Raw genomic sequence first — 16,678 nt, 5'->3', positions numbered from 1 at the left:
AAAGCGTTCCAAATAAGAATATTTTATTTGATTTATTAATTTGTTGATTTTGATTGATACATAAGTACACATACGGACATGGTTTAAGCTGAATGAGAGACATTAATCTTTCTTTGAAGGACAGTAAATTTGAAACCTTTTTACAGTTTCTACAATCGTGCTAGTAGGTTTGTATGTGTATCACAAGTATGATTCACACTAGTGACATTACATTTACACCACAATAACTTGGCAGATGCTCTTATCCAGAGCAGCTAACGTACAGAGGTGGAGGCTAGCAGTTACAATAGATTGTTCCGGTGTTGGGATTACTGCTGAACTAGGTGCTGTGGCTGTGTTGACAAGCCTGCACTACCGTGCCCTGCCTCTGCTGCTAAATATATCCTTCCCCCAAACCCCCCCCCCCCCTCAAACCCCGACCCCCACCTGCTCAGCTTCTAAGGCCTTTATCCACAGGCTAATTCCCTGATTTGTCCAAAATCCTCCGTGACGTCAGTGACAGCGCTAATGAACGTGCGGAACAGTGTCAGTGAAGGGGAGCAGGTCCAGTCGTGCTCAGGTAGTGAGCCATCGCCTCATCGCTACGGCGGTTAGAACATGCGTGTGGCATGACTGCCATCACCTGTGCTGCACCCCAATGCCTCCGACCCTGACTCTGCCCATGCACCCACCACACCCCGGTGCCATCCGCTGCCTGCTCCGGCCGCGTGGCGGATGGGGTCAGCTGACATCACTCACCCCGGCTGCTGTAATTGAAAGAGGCTTTAATCCTGTTGCTCTGCAAAGCTGCCAGCGAGAGAGAGAGAGAGAAAGAGAGAGAGAGGGAGGGAGAGGGAGAGGGAGAAAGAGCGAGAGAGAGAGAGAGAAAGAGAGGGATTCAGGGAGGGAGGAGAGCTGGCTGGGAATCAGGCAGGAGAAGTGCTCAGGAACTCTGTGGAATTGTGGATCCCTGCGCTTCCTCAGCAACGGAAGAAGTTTTCTGTCCACTGCCAGGAGGACGACACCCCACCCCCCCTGCCCCACCCCTCTTTCCCCCGCCCCCTCGAGAACAGCGGCTCAAACGCTCCAGCACCCCACGCCTCTATCGCCCTGGAGACGAGCTGCCCCCCCGCGGGGCCGGCTGAGGGTGACTGCTGCGTGGGCACCTGCCACTCCCTGCCAGCGCCCCCCACGCCCCCCCAACTGCTGCCCAGAGTGGCACACGAAGACGGCTGTCCCGCCAGCGACGGGTAAGCCCTCACCTGAGGTGACAGGGAAGCTTCTATCCACTGAAAAACAGGTGGAGTTGAGAGAATGCCTGTGTGAACGTGTGTGTGTGTGTGTGTATGGCTGTGTTTCGGTGTTTGAGTGTGTGTAAGAGCGTGTTAGTGCATTTTGTATGTGTATATGTATGTGCAGTGGTCTGGGAGACGATAGAACTTGATGTCTGTAACATGGATTGGGGGGAGGGGGGGGTGGGGGCAGGGAATTATAGTGGTGTACAGGATGAGCTGCACAAGATGTCTCTTCTTCCCATCTCATCATATGCCCTTATTCTGAGCAGATGACACTGTTAGCGGTGTTTTAACATGCCGTTCATTTACTTCTCTGCTTTAGTGGAATCAGATCAGGTTAATCACCCTGCTGATGGGGTCCAGCAGGGGAGGTAATCTGCAGAGTTCAGGTGACACCCCCCTGAGATCTATGGGAGGGTGTCTGGCTGGTGTGGGGCGATGGTCATTCTGAACGGGGCCATTGAAGCCATCTCTGCAACTCAGCATTTTGTTTACAATAAAAGAGCAGCGCTAACACCGCTAGTGAAGTGTGTGCGAGTGACTCACACATCAGCCACTGTGAAAAGCTGATGTGGGATTGGTTGACCGCTGGGCCAGAGTTCTGGCGATTTCCACGTGGGTTGTCGCAGGGAAACAGTGTGTAGGTGCGCAACCAGTTTCCTCTCACCTACCGCATCAGTATCGCCTTCAAAACAACCCCTGTCCTGGAAATCTACCTAAGGTTCCCTTCCTTATACATACTATATGTATATATGTAAATAAGATGTCGTTATATTTTTTCTGTGGGGTCTCACCTTGTCGAGTGCTGACATGCTCAAGTCCATGTGGTAGCAGGTGAGGGTTAGATTAGGGTTAAGGTTAGGGTGAGGTTTAGGGTGTGGAATACTCTCTACAGTTAACATTTTAGAGGGGTATCACAAAGGTCATGAATCTGATAAATGTAAAATATGACATCTTGAAAATGGGGGTGTGGGGAGCTTTCAGATATAACAGGCTTGTTGTTGAGATCTACTGGACTGGGAGTTGAGAATTTTAATGTAACCACGCTCGACCTTGGTTTCGCCAATGTGAATCTGTCTCCATACTTGAAAATGATATGGTCATATAGAAAGATACATGAGATATTCATTGAAGAGGGTGTTTGGATTGTATTTAGTCTTGAAAGGCTGATGACAGGAATATGTTGCTGGGCTGTGCGGTTTTATTGAATAAACACCCTGCTTCAAAACCCCTTACAAGCAAAAATACTTCACACTGGAAAAAACGTAACCATGTTTAAAAATAACAGTTGAACTGCAATGACTGTGGAATTTGCAGGAAGTGGTTTATATGTAGCAAGAAGCGTGTGCGTGTGTGTGTTTGTGTGTGTGTGTATGGTAGTGCAATGGTGTGTCTGTGTGTGCATATGCTTGTGTATGCATGTGAAGGTTTTGGTGTGTGTGTGTATGTGCATCTATGTGAGTATATTGCCGTGTGTGTTCATGGGTGTATGTGTGTACGTCCGTATATTGCTGTTGGTGTGTATGTGATATATAGTTGTGTGTGTATGTGAGCATATACTGGTGTGTGCATGTATGTGAGTATATTTTTGTTTGTGTAGGTGTGTGCATGTGTATATATATTGTGAATCTTGTGTGAGCATGATCTGAAACTATTGACCTAGTTGTGATGTGGTTTGATTGGGAGGGTAGGGTACTTGCTAAAAAAAAGATAACATGCTGCATTTCCGTTCACTGTGACCGAGCTAATAGTTGCAGTGAAGTTCTGTGGCAGCTGGACCTGTCATGAACGTCCTGGAGCGAGTGTGAAGTCAGTGCGGTCCTTGCAGGAGTGACCTGGTTAGCTTGGTAAGAAGCTTACTGGGAGAGATAATAGGATAGGTAAGCCTACCTCTCCTGGTCATGGAACATTAAAGGAAATTTCACTGTAACAGCTGACACAGTGATCTTGAGTTTGGGCCCAAGACTCTCTAATCGAAGAGAGAGAGAGAGACAGCGCTGTGCGGTGGCCTTGAGCTGCTGCTCGACAGGTGGGCAGCATCTGTCCCGTCTCTGAAGTCTGTGCCTTGTGGTTCAGGATTACTGGGAGTGGCGGGGAAGCAGCACTGGAGCTGTGCCAAGGAAGCGCATTTAATTTCAAACTGTCCTTCAGATGCTTTTAAACCCCGCTAACACATACACGCTAAAGCTTTGCGTCCTGAAGCGCTTCTGACCGTCGCAGAAGCAACCTGACGGACGCGATAGCGATGGGGAAAAAGGGAGTTACGCAGGAACGTGGCCATAAGCTCCCCCGGTGGAGAGACACGGCCAGTGGCACGTTTCTCCCAGCGCATCACAGAAGCTTTTATGGGATTGTGGGAACTTTGGCTGGAAAGGGAGCGGGAGGAGGAGCTGCCATTCACTGCCACTAATCCCCCCCGACATAAACAGATTTGTTAAACAAACACAAACATTAAGCACACACACGCACACACACACACACATACTTACATTCATACATGCAGATACATTAGCACTCGCACATGCACACACACACACACATGCATGCAGATATGTTAGTGCTCACACATGCACGCACACGTGTACACACACACACACACGCACAAACACAAACACACACAAGCACATCTGACGCTAATGAAAATTAATCCTAGTGTAATCCAGTTCTAATATTATTGAGCTCTTTTTGATTACCACATACAGTTCAATCTTCAAATATCATTGAGCTCTTCTTGATTACCATACACAGTTCAATCTGGCTATAGGGTGCTTATATGGGGAAGTATCCACGCGCACACACACACACACACACATAGTGGAGTGAGTCTTGCTGGGTCAGGCGAGGGTGAGTGGTTGGGTATGTACCCCTGTGTGGTACATGCACATTTGTACACAGAGTACAGTGCTTTATGTGTGTATATATATGTAGTGTGTAGTTTTTTGTGTGCACAGTATGTGTGCATGTGAGTGTGCATGTATGTGTGGTGTGCGTGGGTGGGTGCATGTGTGAGTGTGTATGCATTTGCATTGTACAGTGCTCTATTGCACACTCTTGTGTACTGTATCTCTAACCCTGTCTCCACACTTCTCTGTCTTTCAGAGTGATGGAGGTGGTCGGGCTCCAGGACTCAGTCATGGAGGTGCCTGCAGAGGACAGGAAAGGGGACAGACTGCCCTTCCAGGTACAGCAATGCCCCCGCATCCAGCATCCTGCTGCCTGCGGGCCAATACCGCCACTTAGTCAGAGAACAACTCAACCACAGCAGCCACTTTTTCAGACAACTCAAGTCAGATCAACTCAGCTCAACTCAACTCAACTCAACTCAACTCAACTCAACTCAACTCAACTCAACTCAACTCAACTCAACTCAACTCAACCCAACCCAACTCAACTCAGCTCAAATCAAATAAACTCAATTCAAATAATTTCAAATCATCTCTATCCAGCTTAACGTGAACTCAGTCCAGTTCAATTTAATTTTATTCAATGCAACTTGATTCAACTCAAACAGTCTAACCCTACCTTTGTTTCTCCTCCTTTTCTCTCTCTTACATATCTCCCTCTTCATCTCACACCTTTACCCCTCCTCTCTTGTTTGAACACATATTTCTCACAGTCCTCCCTCATTTTCCACTCAACATTTCCTCTGTCATATATTCTTCCATTTACATATTTCACTCTCGTCTCCCTTTCTCATATGACTTTTCCCTCTCATTCTATTCAAACCCTCCCCACTGACCTTCTCCACCTCCCTCTCTCTCCTGCAGATTTTCCCCGACCCGGTGGAGGTGGAGGTGGGGACGGAGGACTCGCTGGGCTGCCCGCCGGAGAAAGAGCGCCTGCCCTCCATCGTGGTGGAGCCCACGGACGTGAGCGAGGTGGAGAGTGGAGAGCTGCGCTGGCCGCCCGAGGACATGGACTTCCAGGATGAAGAGGACCTCTTCCTGGAGCAGTGCATCCCTCCCGCCAATATCGCAGACTGGGGCGAGGATGAGGAGGACGAGGAGCCGGATGAAGAGGAGGAGGGAGAGGAAAGCTCCATCATTGTCAACACCCAGCTGCATGCATCTCTTATTGGTGGGCTTTTCTACACTCAAAACCCAAAACCTAATCCTAAATCAAAACCTAAACCAAATCTTAAACCTAAACCAAACCCATAGTCAAACCCTTACCCATACCCTAATGTTGAACCTAATCCGACACAACACATATATAACATAAAAAATCCTAGGGAAACAGGAACATACTTAGTAGCTCATTTCCTTCACCAAGAACTTGTGGTACTAGAAATATTGGGCCTACAAACCAACAGTGGACCCCAGAAAACAGACGTAGGACAGAAATCACTGAATCATAAAATTAAACACAACATTCCCACGAGGACTTAACAAATGCACATAAAACACCAACGCAAGAGGGACCAAATTCTTCCTAATCAAAAGTTCCAGTCAACTGAATGGCCAGTGCAAACTTTTCTTTCCCAAGGGGCCGGGCCCTAATATATAATCAGAATCTGGAATTCAACCAATAATTAAAAATTCAGTTACACCCTAATCACTGTAATCATTTACCCTTAAGACAGGTTGTATATATCCGGAGACCCCATTTGTTGCCAGACCTCATTTAGAAAAATAATGAGCCAGAGCGCAGTAAAGCATCAACATGCCGATCAAAATACTGAAAAACTGAAAAACCAAACCTTACCCATTAAGCCTTACCCTGACCGATTAACCAGACCTGGATCACTGAATATATTAGCCAGGCAAACAAACTAGAACTGGACATCAGAACATAGGCAGAAGACGGATAAACAATTTAGAAAATGGATGGATGGATGAGTAATGAACCAAGAATGATTATTATGGAATGTCACAATGCCACTGTCAAAAATATTATTATGAAAGCCACCAGTTTGCTGTATAATGTATCTTCTGACTACTTCAACTCTCTTTCTTTCTCTCACCTCATCTCCCCATTTTCCTCCCCTTCCACGCTCCCATTTTTGTCTTTCTCTCAGTAGATGAGGACTTCAGGGACGACTCCCCCACCTTACTTCATGACAGTGCACCAGCTCTCAACTAACCATCATGATCAATGGGAGGTGTCTCCCTGGCATATTTGACCACAACTAAGAACGCTTAAACTTCAATATGACCTCATCAATGGACACTTTAAAGGTAGCTTCACATTATCAGAAACACATACCGGATTCAACAGAAATACAGAGGGAACACTCCGATAAGCTCTTAACAGTTTCGGAACAGCCATAAAGAGCACACATCCCATTATATTGTATGTTGTTTATTGGTCGACTCCTTTTTTCTTTGTCTGTTTTTTTAAAGATAAATTTAATGCTCAACGTTCAATTCCTACATTAATTTGCAATGACTAACTCTCATTGAGAGTGTAAATGCATGATCCCCACTTCCAATTGGGGAACATTTATTTTTCCCCTTGTCACTGTGGGGAAATGACAAATGGCTTCTCTTCCAGCAACCTCAAAGTGTGGTAACCATTTCCCTACCCATTTTGCAATCAGATGCTGCGACAGCTCTCTCCTGATTAATTGTTTACTGGTTTATTTATCCTTTTCTTAAGTCTCACCGGGGTAAGGATCTTTTTTTCAAGGCCTGGCCAAGGGGTTGCAGCAGACAGTACAAAACATAACACAACACAACAATAAGAAGAACAGCTACAGCTTTGCACAGTAAGCAAATCTTTCTTGCACAGAGAGGAAGTGTTATTGCGAAATTCCTCATGAGATACAAAACTAAAATACTTTATTTGTTCTGTCAAGTAAAGTGTCACAATATCATCAAAAGTTTGGTCATAGAAAATGGTCATAGAAAATGATCAAACAATCTAACTTGATGAACTCAGGCCAATGGAAATAAGTCATTGCACACAGAATTATTCACACAATAGCCAATGGACATATACATAGACTGATTTTCTTTTAACTGAAGAAAGTAATTAATCTTTCCAACTGTTTATTTATTTTTCCTAGTTTTGCTGTTGGCCATTCCCTCTTTTCAAAGAGTGCTATTTTGCTGACAGATGCAAGTTGTTTGAAAGGTCATAATTATCTGAAATTTCTTCACATCATAGCATAGCAAAACCAAGGAAGAATGAGTGGTATTATGATGTATGTTGAAAACATATTTATTGTGCAATTTTATATACTTATCAAAAGACAAAAGTTATAATATCTTACACAAAACCTGTGTACAGAATACATTAATTCTCTTAATAACATGTACTGTTTAAATGTTTAAACACCCAACTTCCTGGCTTCCTAAGACACAGTACTGTAATAATCTGTGGCAACAATAAAATAATAATATTCATTAAAAGCTGAGATGATGTGATAATTCGGTAAATAAAGAAGAGAAGTTTGCCTTTAACAAGAATTAGACATTTTGCACACATTCTGTGATGGGCATAAAGATTAAGATGTGCAAAAACAGGAAGGCGACATTTAAAAAAAAATCTACCTGATGTAATGATTAGGCATCTTTTCATGCACCCATGCACTTTCAGCAGACACCAGCACAGTGCCTTCAGAAAGTATTCCTCTCCCTTTCTCACATTTTATCCCTATACACCTTAAAACTTAAATGAATGGAAATATATGTGTATCCCTTCAATAACAGATTTATAATGCCAAAATACTTTTTATTTAAGGACAAGCTTTTTAAAATGGAAGGCTAACATTTCTCAGTTATGAAAGTATTCACCCCGCAAAATCATCACCTTGCCTTCAGCAGCGATTATAGCTCTGAGTCTTCACGTGAATATAGTTCTATAAAGATTAGACAGAATGAAGTCAGAATTGAAACAGACCTCTTTACTCAATTGTGAGCACAAAAATCGCATGTTCACAGTGAGGAAGCGCAGGTATGATGAGTCTTACAGCCTCTACAGATGATACGTGGCACTTGCCCTCAGGAAGCTAATCTTTAGCCGAGCTCTCCGTTGGGCGCATCCTCCCGCTTGTTCGCTGCTGTGTCCTACTCCAAGAACTCTCAGCCTTTCTGTGTCGTCTTTTAGGACCTTGTTCCTTCACGCCATAAACACATCTCTATCATGACACCCTTAATTCGTCACGCTTGCATTTCTATCTGATTCATCATCCAAACCAATCACTTCCCATAGCTACTGATTTAGTTGTGACTCTCTTTAGATGCTGTGTTGTTTGTGTGAAACTGCCTTTTCAGCCCGTTTCTTTCCTTTTTCTCCTTTTATGGGTTTTGCATAGGCGTTTTCGGGACAAGCCTCTCACTGTCAGCACTCTTCTCCTTCATAGATATCTCAGATGGTGGCTGTTTATGTTGCTCTGCATCATCTCTTTCTCTCCAACCAGTTCTGCAATCTGTTACATTTCTATGGCCTCGGTTCAAAATCAGGCTTCGGCCTAACAATAGAAATAAATCTCATTTAAGTAACCTTACGCACTTCAAACTCATGTTTGTGGTTTTATTTCAAATCCAATGTGCTGAAATACAGAGCAAAAACTACAAAAATTCTCTCACAGTCCAAAAATGTTGCTTTTAACTGTGTATTTGTGCATGAGTAACAGTGGCACCACACACACACACACACACACACACACACACACACAATTTCATGCAGTATCCCAAGAGGTGTGATTCATAGCACAGGCACTGTGGCTGCATTATGTAACTTGAATGTAGATTTGGATATAATTTGAATGTAGTATTTAATTTGACCTTGCAACACATATCATAAGTATATATGCACCAACCCCCCCCCGCCCCCCCCATCCTCCATGACCTGTATTACTGTCAGTTTTTCTCACTTCCTTCTTTCTGACCCTGCTTTGCTGAAATTATTGAGGCAAGCTTTAGGAGCATAGTTGTTTCATCACTCCATTTCAACACACCAAAGGACCCACAGCTCTGGAGAAGACGCAGAGGTAAAATTTAATTTTTATTCTATTGATTATTATTCCTGCAGGATTACATTTTTACCAGCTATTATAAAGTGTTATCGAATAGCAAAAAAAACATTTGGTGTATGAGAAACAAAATGTATTATTATGTTTGTTCTTTGGTTAATTTTTTGGCTTTTGGATTGGTTTTGGTGATTGCCAGTTCATGTACGTGACACTGAATTGTATGTGTACACGCACATACACATATATAAAATAATAAATATCCAGTAATGACTTTAAATAACGGTGTAATGGGATTTTTGACAATGTATTACATTACAGGCCTGGTGCCCATTTTTGGTTAGATAATGTAATAAGATCAAACAATTAAAACAATAAAGATCAAAGCAATGTAATAGCTCACTGAAACGTCTCTGTACTCCACTTCTTTGAGTTCTGGGGTACTCTTTATTGCACTTTGTAGTACTGTGGTACCTTGTGCATGTTTGACCTGTAATTCTTTACATGCGTTATGGTGTGCTTTGTGACACTTGGTGGCCTTTTTATGGCACTGTGGTGTGCTTTGTGATACTTTGGGACACTTTGGTGTGAATTGTAATGATAATTTTGGTATGTTTGTGTATTCTGGGGTACTTTTTGGTACTTAGCAATACTTTTTAACATACTTTGTGGCACAGTGTGGTACTTTAATATACTTTGCAGAACTTTGGAGTACTTCTGCAGTACATCGTTGTTATGGGGCTTTACAAAGCATCATATATAATTAAAAAGGAGGTAATTAATTTACAAATTAATTCATTTTCACAGGATTTTATAATTTTACAATTAAACATGAAGGGGGAGAGGAGGAATAGTCAAAGGGGGGCAAATGCTTTTTATAGCTGCAGTAATATATTTTCCATCAGGTAACAACAATACCCAAGATAAGTAACAGCTGTGAATACTTTTCCCTGAAATGTTAGTCCAGAAGTAAATGTACTTCTGGACTGTCATAAATTTTTTGCAGGCTAGTAGGAGGGCACCTTAAATTTTGTACTATCCCTACTGGAACAAAATGCAATAATGTTTATCACATGTTTAAGGTCTTCTGTACAAGAAATGGGAACAGCATCCCCTTCTTCACACCCCTTCTTTACACCCTTTAGTATTCTTATACACCCCATCAACAACAATCAATCCAGGTTACATCTGCCTTTGACATGTTGTATTGTAAAACGTTATTACATTATGGACAAAATGCAATTACATTACAACTTCAAGATTTATTATGTTATTGGATTTGTATTACAGTATGGCTTTATTACATTTAATTTCTATTACATTATGGACAAATCTGATTAATTATAACATTTTGGGCCTTTACATGTGCTCTCTGTGTATAAAGACTAAGCTAAGGTCTCTCTAGGGTAGTACACTAATGATTGAAGCATGGATTTGAGGTGTCTTTGGCCAAAAAAAAACAAAAAAAAAACACAGTGGCTCTCCAGGACAAATGTGGCCAATCCTTTGTGAAACAATCTCAAATGGGAAATGATGAATTATAGCGAAACTCTGATCTCCTGAAACAGGCTGATGATCTCTTGAAACATCACAGAAAATTTAGCTCTCACCTTCCACGTGTTCAATCTAAACAGCCCCATGACCAACATATTGTTACATGTGAATAACAGGCTATTCATTTTCCAAATGGCTGCATTAATTGTATTTAACATATTTAATTACATTTTTATCATCTCCTACATGCCAGATACCATACATACCACACTATTTTCTAACCGTTTAGTCGAAGTCAGGATTGCAGTAGCAACAGGGCAAGCACAGCAGCCCAGACGTCCCTCTCCCCAGCGACTTCCTCCAACTCATCCTGGAGATCCCAAGGCGATCCCAGGCCAGCCAGGAGATATAATCTCTTCAGTGTGTCCTAGGTCTGCCCCTGGTTCTCCTCCCAGGTGTAGGTGCCTGTAATGACTCCAAAGGGACTTCGACTAGGGCAGTTGCTCCTCCCTCACTTGAAGGGGACAAGCCATCTTTCTCTGCGGGAGGACCATGACCACAGACTCGGAGGTGCTGATCCTCATTACAATAGAATCACACTCAGCTGCAAACCGTTGTAGCATGCATCAGAGGACACAGTAAGATGAGGCCAAAAGGACGACATCATACACAAACAGCAGAGATGCCACCCTTACGTCCCCAGACGGGACACACTCCAGACCTTGGCTTTGCCTTGAAATCCTATCCATGAATACCAAGAAAAGGAGGTGAGACAAAGCGCACCCTTGGAAGAGTCTGACACCCACATTGAAGGAGCCTGACTTAATGTCAAGAATGTGAACACAGCTCTCGTTTCGAGTGTACAAGGACCAAATGGCTTGCAGTAGTGTCCCAGGCACCCCATACTCCCACAGCACCTCCCTCAAGATACCCTGAGGAACGTGGTCATATATCTTATCCAAATTCACAAAACACATATAGACTGGATAAGCAAATTCCCATATCCCCCTTAAACATCTGCGTGGGGTTGAGAAGTTGGTCCGCTGTTCCATGACCTGGACAAAACCCGCATTGTTCCTCTTGAATCTGAGGTTGGACTACCGGTCATAATCTTTCCAGAACCTTTGCATAACCTTTCTCCTGGCATAAATGACTCCTTTCTTAACGATGGGAACCGCCACCCTGGTCTTCTATTCCAAATGCACTGTTCCTGACCTCCACGTGGCATTGAAAATTCATGTCAGTCGCAACACTCCAACAACACACAGAGCCTTCAACATTTCCCCCTGGTGCTCTGCCAGTGAGGAGCCCTCCAACCACTCCAGTGGTTCAGCTACAGAAATGGGCTCTGATCCCTCAGATTGTTCAAACTCTGCCACCTAAACAGAGGGCGTGTCTGTTAGATTTAGGAGTTCCTCAAAGTGTTCCTTTCACCTTTTGAAAATATCCCCAGTCAAGCTCTGAGTTTCATTGCCCTGGCTAAGAACAGGCTGGATGGTTCCCTCCTTTCCCCTCTCCTTTTTTGCCTGCTAGCACCTGTCTGCTAAATCATGAGTCCTCCAAACCAGCCAGACCCAGAACACCTCATCAGCTTGACAGCCTCCCTATCCGCTGGAGTCCACCAATGGGTCCTTGGGTTACTGCCAGGACATTGACTGACTAGCTTTTAACCACAGCCCCTAGCAGCTGGTTCCATAAGACAGGTTTCGAACAGGGTCCGTTCAGACTTCATGTCCCAAACCTCCTCTGGGATATGAGAGAAGAAAGATAAAGGATACATTTATTTTTTCCACCTGCTATAATCTCTTGATCCAGTTTTATGTGGTGTAATCTGATTGTTGGGTTGGAACATTCTGTTAATCTGTTTCACAGTTGTAAAATTGCACTACGTAGCTTCGGGGAGGGGGGGGGGTTGCTGAGGGACAAGAGGTGGAGGGAGGACAGTGAGAAACTGAAAGACAGAGGGCAAGAGATGACAGTGAGCAATGGAGAGAGAGAGGAGGAAAGAAGAGGATAGAACATCAGAAACCAAGAGGGCAGTGAGAGAGCACGGAAGAGAGAGGGTGGGGGGGAGAGAGAGGGAGGAAGGAAGTGACTTGGTACAAGCAAATGATTCTGAAAAACAGAAGTGATTGAGAGATGATAAGAGAAAGGGAGGTCAAGTCAAGTGAAAAGGAGAGGGAGGAAAGAATGAGAGTGCTCATGCATATTTGGGTTTTATCGGCAGTTGTAGCCACTTGCAGCGGCGATGAATCTTTAATGCATTGCACCACACCCAGTTAAGCATCATCAAATAGTATCTGGTTTGTGGTTTTATCTTAATGTGGTTTTTAACTTTTGTGGTTTTATCTTAATGGTATGCTTTACAATTTTTGACATATTGTGGCCTAAAGGGTAAAATAATCCCTCTAAACATGAAAAACCCATAATTAAGAAAAACTAACAGCTTGTTAAAATTCTGCGATTGCAATTGTGGTAGGAACCAAAACCAGCATCCCCAGGACCGAGTTTCAAAACCACTGTTCTTAAGGGTAACACTAAAGTTCTCTACAACTTTTTGTCACTCTGGAGAAGAGCCTCTGATAAATGACTATAATGTAATGCATCATTCCTGAGACTAACGCTGATGTTCTGGATAAAGTTGCTCTAGATAAAAGCTTCCACTAAGTCTACTCATGGAATGTAATATAATGAATTGCATTGACCTGAACTAAAATGAACCAAGAGGCAGTGGTGAAGACTGACACACAGGCATAAAAAAAAAGGCATTAAACGATATTTCTGTAATCTGAAAGAGCAGCCACAACGAGGAATAATTTCACAATAAAGGACGTAATCATGCATCTGTGCACTTGCAATCTCTTCTAGTGATTTTAGTTAACAACCAGTAAAAGGAAAGGCACATTTATGTTTGCCTTTGTAAGCAAGTAAGAACATGAAAGTTTGGGATTTTTGTCAAAGACTGTACAATTAAAAGTAAAGTCACGTATTTCTTTGCTCTCTCTCTGCTCCGCTCTTCTTCTCTGAATGTGACACTACGGCCCTTGTAGAAGATGTCATTCGACGACTTTTTCAACTCCAACTGCACAGATGACTTTGATGACGACTGCTCAACTGATCCCTGGTCAGACTTAGACGGCCCCACGCAGCTAGGACCCCCCCAGTTGGCCGCCCTGGTGTGTTATGGCCTGGTGTTCCTGCTGGGCGCCCCCGGTAATGCTGTGGTCGCATGGGTGACGGCGTTCCGAATGCCGCGCTCAGTGAACTCGCAGTGGTTCCGGCACCTGGCCCTGGCGGACCTGCTGTGCTGCCTGTCGCTGCCCCTGCTGATGGTTCCGCTGGCCCAGGACCAGCACTGGCCCTATGGCCAGGTGGGCTGCAAGCTTCTTCCTGCCGTGTTCAACCTGACCATGTACTGCAGCGTCCTGCTGCTGGTGGTCATCAGCCTGGACCGCTGGCTGCTGGTCACCCGGCCCGTGTGGTGCCAGAACCGACGGACCCCCAGGCACGCCAGGTGGGTGTGCCTGGGGGCGTGGGCCCTGGCGCTGGTCCTGAGCTTGCCCCACGTATTCTACATGCAGAAAGTAAGCATGGGAAGCGAAAAGGTAGTGTGCTCGCCCAGCCTCAGCAGACAGGCCTCCTTGGTGGTGAATATCGTGCAATTCTTGCTGGGGTTCCTCCTGCCCTTCCTGATCATCGTGGCGTGCCACTGGGTGGTGTACGCCCGAACGGCGCAGGGGCCGAGCCGGGGGCGGGGGGGCGGCGCCCGTTCCCGGCGCACGCGGCGGGTGATCGGCGCCGTGGTGGTCAGCTTCTTCCTGTGCTGGCTCCCACTGCACGTGACAGACTTCCTGCTCCGAGTCACGCCCCACGAAAAGCCGTGGATTTCATCCCTGCGGCTGGCCGGCGTCCTGACGCTCTGCCTGGCCTACTTCAACAGCTGCCTCAACCCGCTGCTCTACGTGTGCCTGGGCCGCAGCTTCAAGGACAGCATGAGGCAGTCCTTCCGCGGCATGCTCAGCTTCATGGCCGAGGAACCCAGCCGCAGCGGGCCCAGCTTCTCCGTCACCAAGAGCACCAGCGACAACATCCAGGAGAAAACTATGTAAGGGCTGGAGGTGTGGCTGTTGAAATTAAGGGGCGAGGCTGGGATGAGGAGGTGGCGAGGCCATATGACCTGTCAGTCATTTTCACAGCTACAACTAGACTACCAGTTTTTTTTAGAATGAAAATTAGAAAACAAACAACAGTAGCAGTATCCTGACGCTAGCTCCTTTCATCACATTCCCAGGCTGCGCTACATCCCACCATTATAAGTGACAAGTCATTTTTAGCAGATACCTTAGTTTGGCATATAACAGGTAATTATCATTATTATTAATCATTTCTATCCAAGAACAAATGTTAATGAACAAATTGAATTTTGTCTCATGTACAGTACAACCATTTAATGCTTATACTGCTTATATAGTAGAAAAGAACTTAAGGAGCTGGCAGGTTTTTGTTTGTAAAAAGCATTTCATTGATATGAATAAAGTTTTTTATAAACTTGACTGGCAAATGGGAAAGTGTAACTTTCTCTGCCTTGACTTCACAAGTACTTCTCTTTATTGCTGTAATCCTTTCGCAATAACGAAATAACCCTTTTCCAGGTACATTTGTTCACAGACAGACAGACAAATAAACTAACTACAGAATAGCTGCCGGGCCCACAGGGGCCATGACTTGCTGTAAACCTGGCTTTAGCACATGGAGACAGACTAAATGATTTGTGTTACTGATGTTTGTGCCATTTAAACGTATATTTAGGTACAATTTTCACTGCATTCTCTCCTGATTAAAAGGCAACTTAAGCAGAATTTGGTTAAATGCTTAGACAGAAAAGGCCAATACACAAATGTAACCGCATTATACATACAAACCATCTCATACAAACCATACTTTTGCACTCGCTAGAAGATATTGAATTTTCATATTCCATTCCTTGCACAAAACGGACATTTTGTTCTAATCAGTGTATCTGCTGTTTGTTGTCCTCGTGGTCTCTTAACTTTTGCTAAATGTCTGGAAAGGCCTTTCTGACCCTACAGCTACATCCAGCAGGTGGCAGTGTTTGTTCAATAAAGATGCGGTGGGAGCGGACTGTAAATTGAAAAAAAGGAAGCTGTTTGTAGGTCAACAACATAAAGAAAGTTTAAATACATGGTAGAATCTTGAGCGTGTTCCTATCAAGCAGAATACACCATTTTAACACCCCTAAACTACAAGAAAAATTAAGTTTTTAATTGAGAAATATTGGCTGGATTCAATTCACTTTTGTCCTAAACTCGCAAATTAAAAGTAATAATTATTATTTTTCTTTTCGAAGAAACACAATTTGTCCAGTTCATCACTTAAACTCGCTTGTCAAATTGTAAAGAAAAGGTTTAACATTTGTGTTTACTGCCCTGTGTCAATATAGGTTTTTTGTGATTGCAGGAGAATATGATTGACAGATTAGTGCTTTGGTGCCTTTATTTCAACCTGTTGTCTCTGAAAACATTTTAAAAGGGAGACCTCATCAAAGGTTATTTTAAGCAGTTTTAAGAGGCACAAAACAAACAAATGCAATGAGAGATACATTGGTTAGAGGGAATCCTGAGGTAAAAATCCTCTCTTGCCTCAGGAACTGACGTTCCCTTTGACATCACATTCTGGCACTTCCGCACTCTGTGATATTCTGAAATCTTTGACATTCCTGGACCACCATCACCACACCCTCTGGAATTTCAGAAATACCATGCTCTCTGACATTCGGGAGTCAGTAAGCATTCTGATATTTGAGAATGGCCACGCCTCTGACATCGCATTGGCTTTGACTGAACGGGGATTCTGGCACAGGTCTGCCCACAGCAGGGGATCTCCCCCCCACCCACCCAAACACCTCTGATTGCCTTCAGCACATACCATTTTGCACACCACAGGCACCGCTTTCACCACATGGCTGATCTGAAGC

General features: G+C 44.1%; 2 protein-coding genes across 2 annotated transcripts in view; both read left to right on the top strand.

Moving 5' to 3' along the window:
- Positions 1 to 7,627, top strand: part of lbhl (LBH regulator of WNT signaling pathway, like) — an 8,956-nt gene extending 1,329 nt beyond the window's left edge. Inside the window, exons 3-6 of the mRNA XM_064301488.1 lie at positions 964 to 1,229; positions 4,374 to 4,455; positions 5,042 to 5,351; positions 6,295 to 7,627. Coding sequence (XP_064157558.1) covers positions 964 to 1,229; positions 4,374 to 4,455; positions 5,042 to 5,351; positions 6,295 to 6,356 — 720 coding nt within the window. The 3' untranslated portion in view covers positions 6,357 to 7,627. The remainder of the gene's footprint in view (positions 1 to 963; positions 1,230 to 4,373; positions 4,456 to 5,041; positions 5,352 to 6,294) is intronic.
- A 1,457-nt stretch (positions 7,628 to 9,084) lies between these two features.
- c5ar1 (complement C5a receptor 1) lies at positions 9,085 to 15,236 on the top strand. The gene is made up of 2 exons (XM_064302477.1): positions 9,085 to 9,210; positions 13,734 to 15,236. The coding sequence occupies exon 2, from the start codon at positions 13,737 to 13,739 to the stop codon at positions 14,790 to 14,792; it is 1,056 nt and encodes a 351-aa protein (XP_064158547.1). The 5' UTR covers positions 9,085 to 9,210; positions 13,734 to 13,736; the 3' UTR covers positions 14,793 to 15,236.
- Positions 15,237 to 16,678: the final 1,442 nt, after the last annotated feature.

This window comes from Anguilla rostrata, chromosome 12 (genome assembly GCF_018555375.3).
Source record: "Anguilla rostrata isolate EN2019 chromosome 12, ASM1855537v3, whole genome shotgun sequence".
In the NCBI taxonomy this organism is placed as follows: Eukaryota; Metazoa; Chordata; class Actinopteri; order Anguilliformes; family Anguillidae; genus Anguilla; species Anguilla rostrata.
This window is presented reverse-complemented; position numbering and strand designations above follow the sequence as displayed.

Bases quoted from the DNA above. Each gene is read 5' to 3' on its own strand.
- c5ar1 (XM_064302477.1), top strand. From the start codon at position 13,737: ATGTCATTCGACGACTTTTTCAACTCCAACTGCACAGATGACTTTGAT.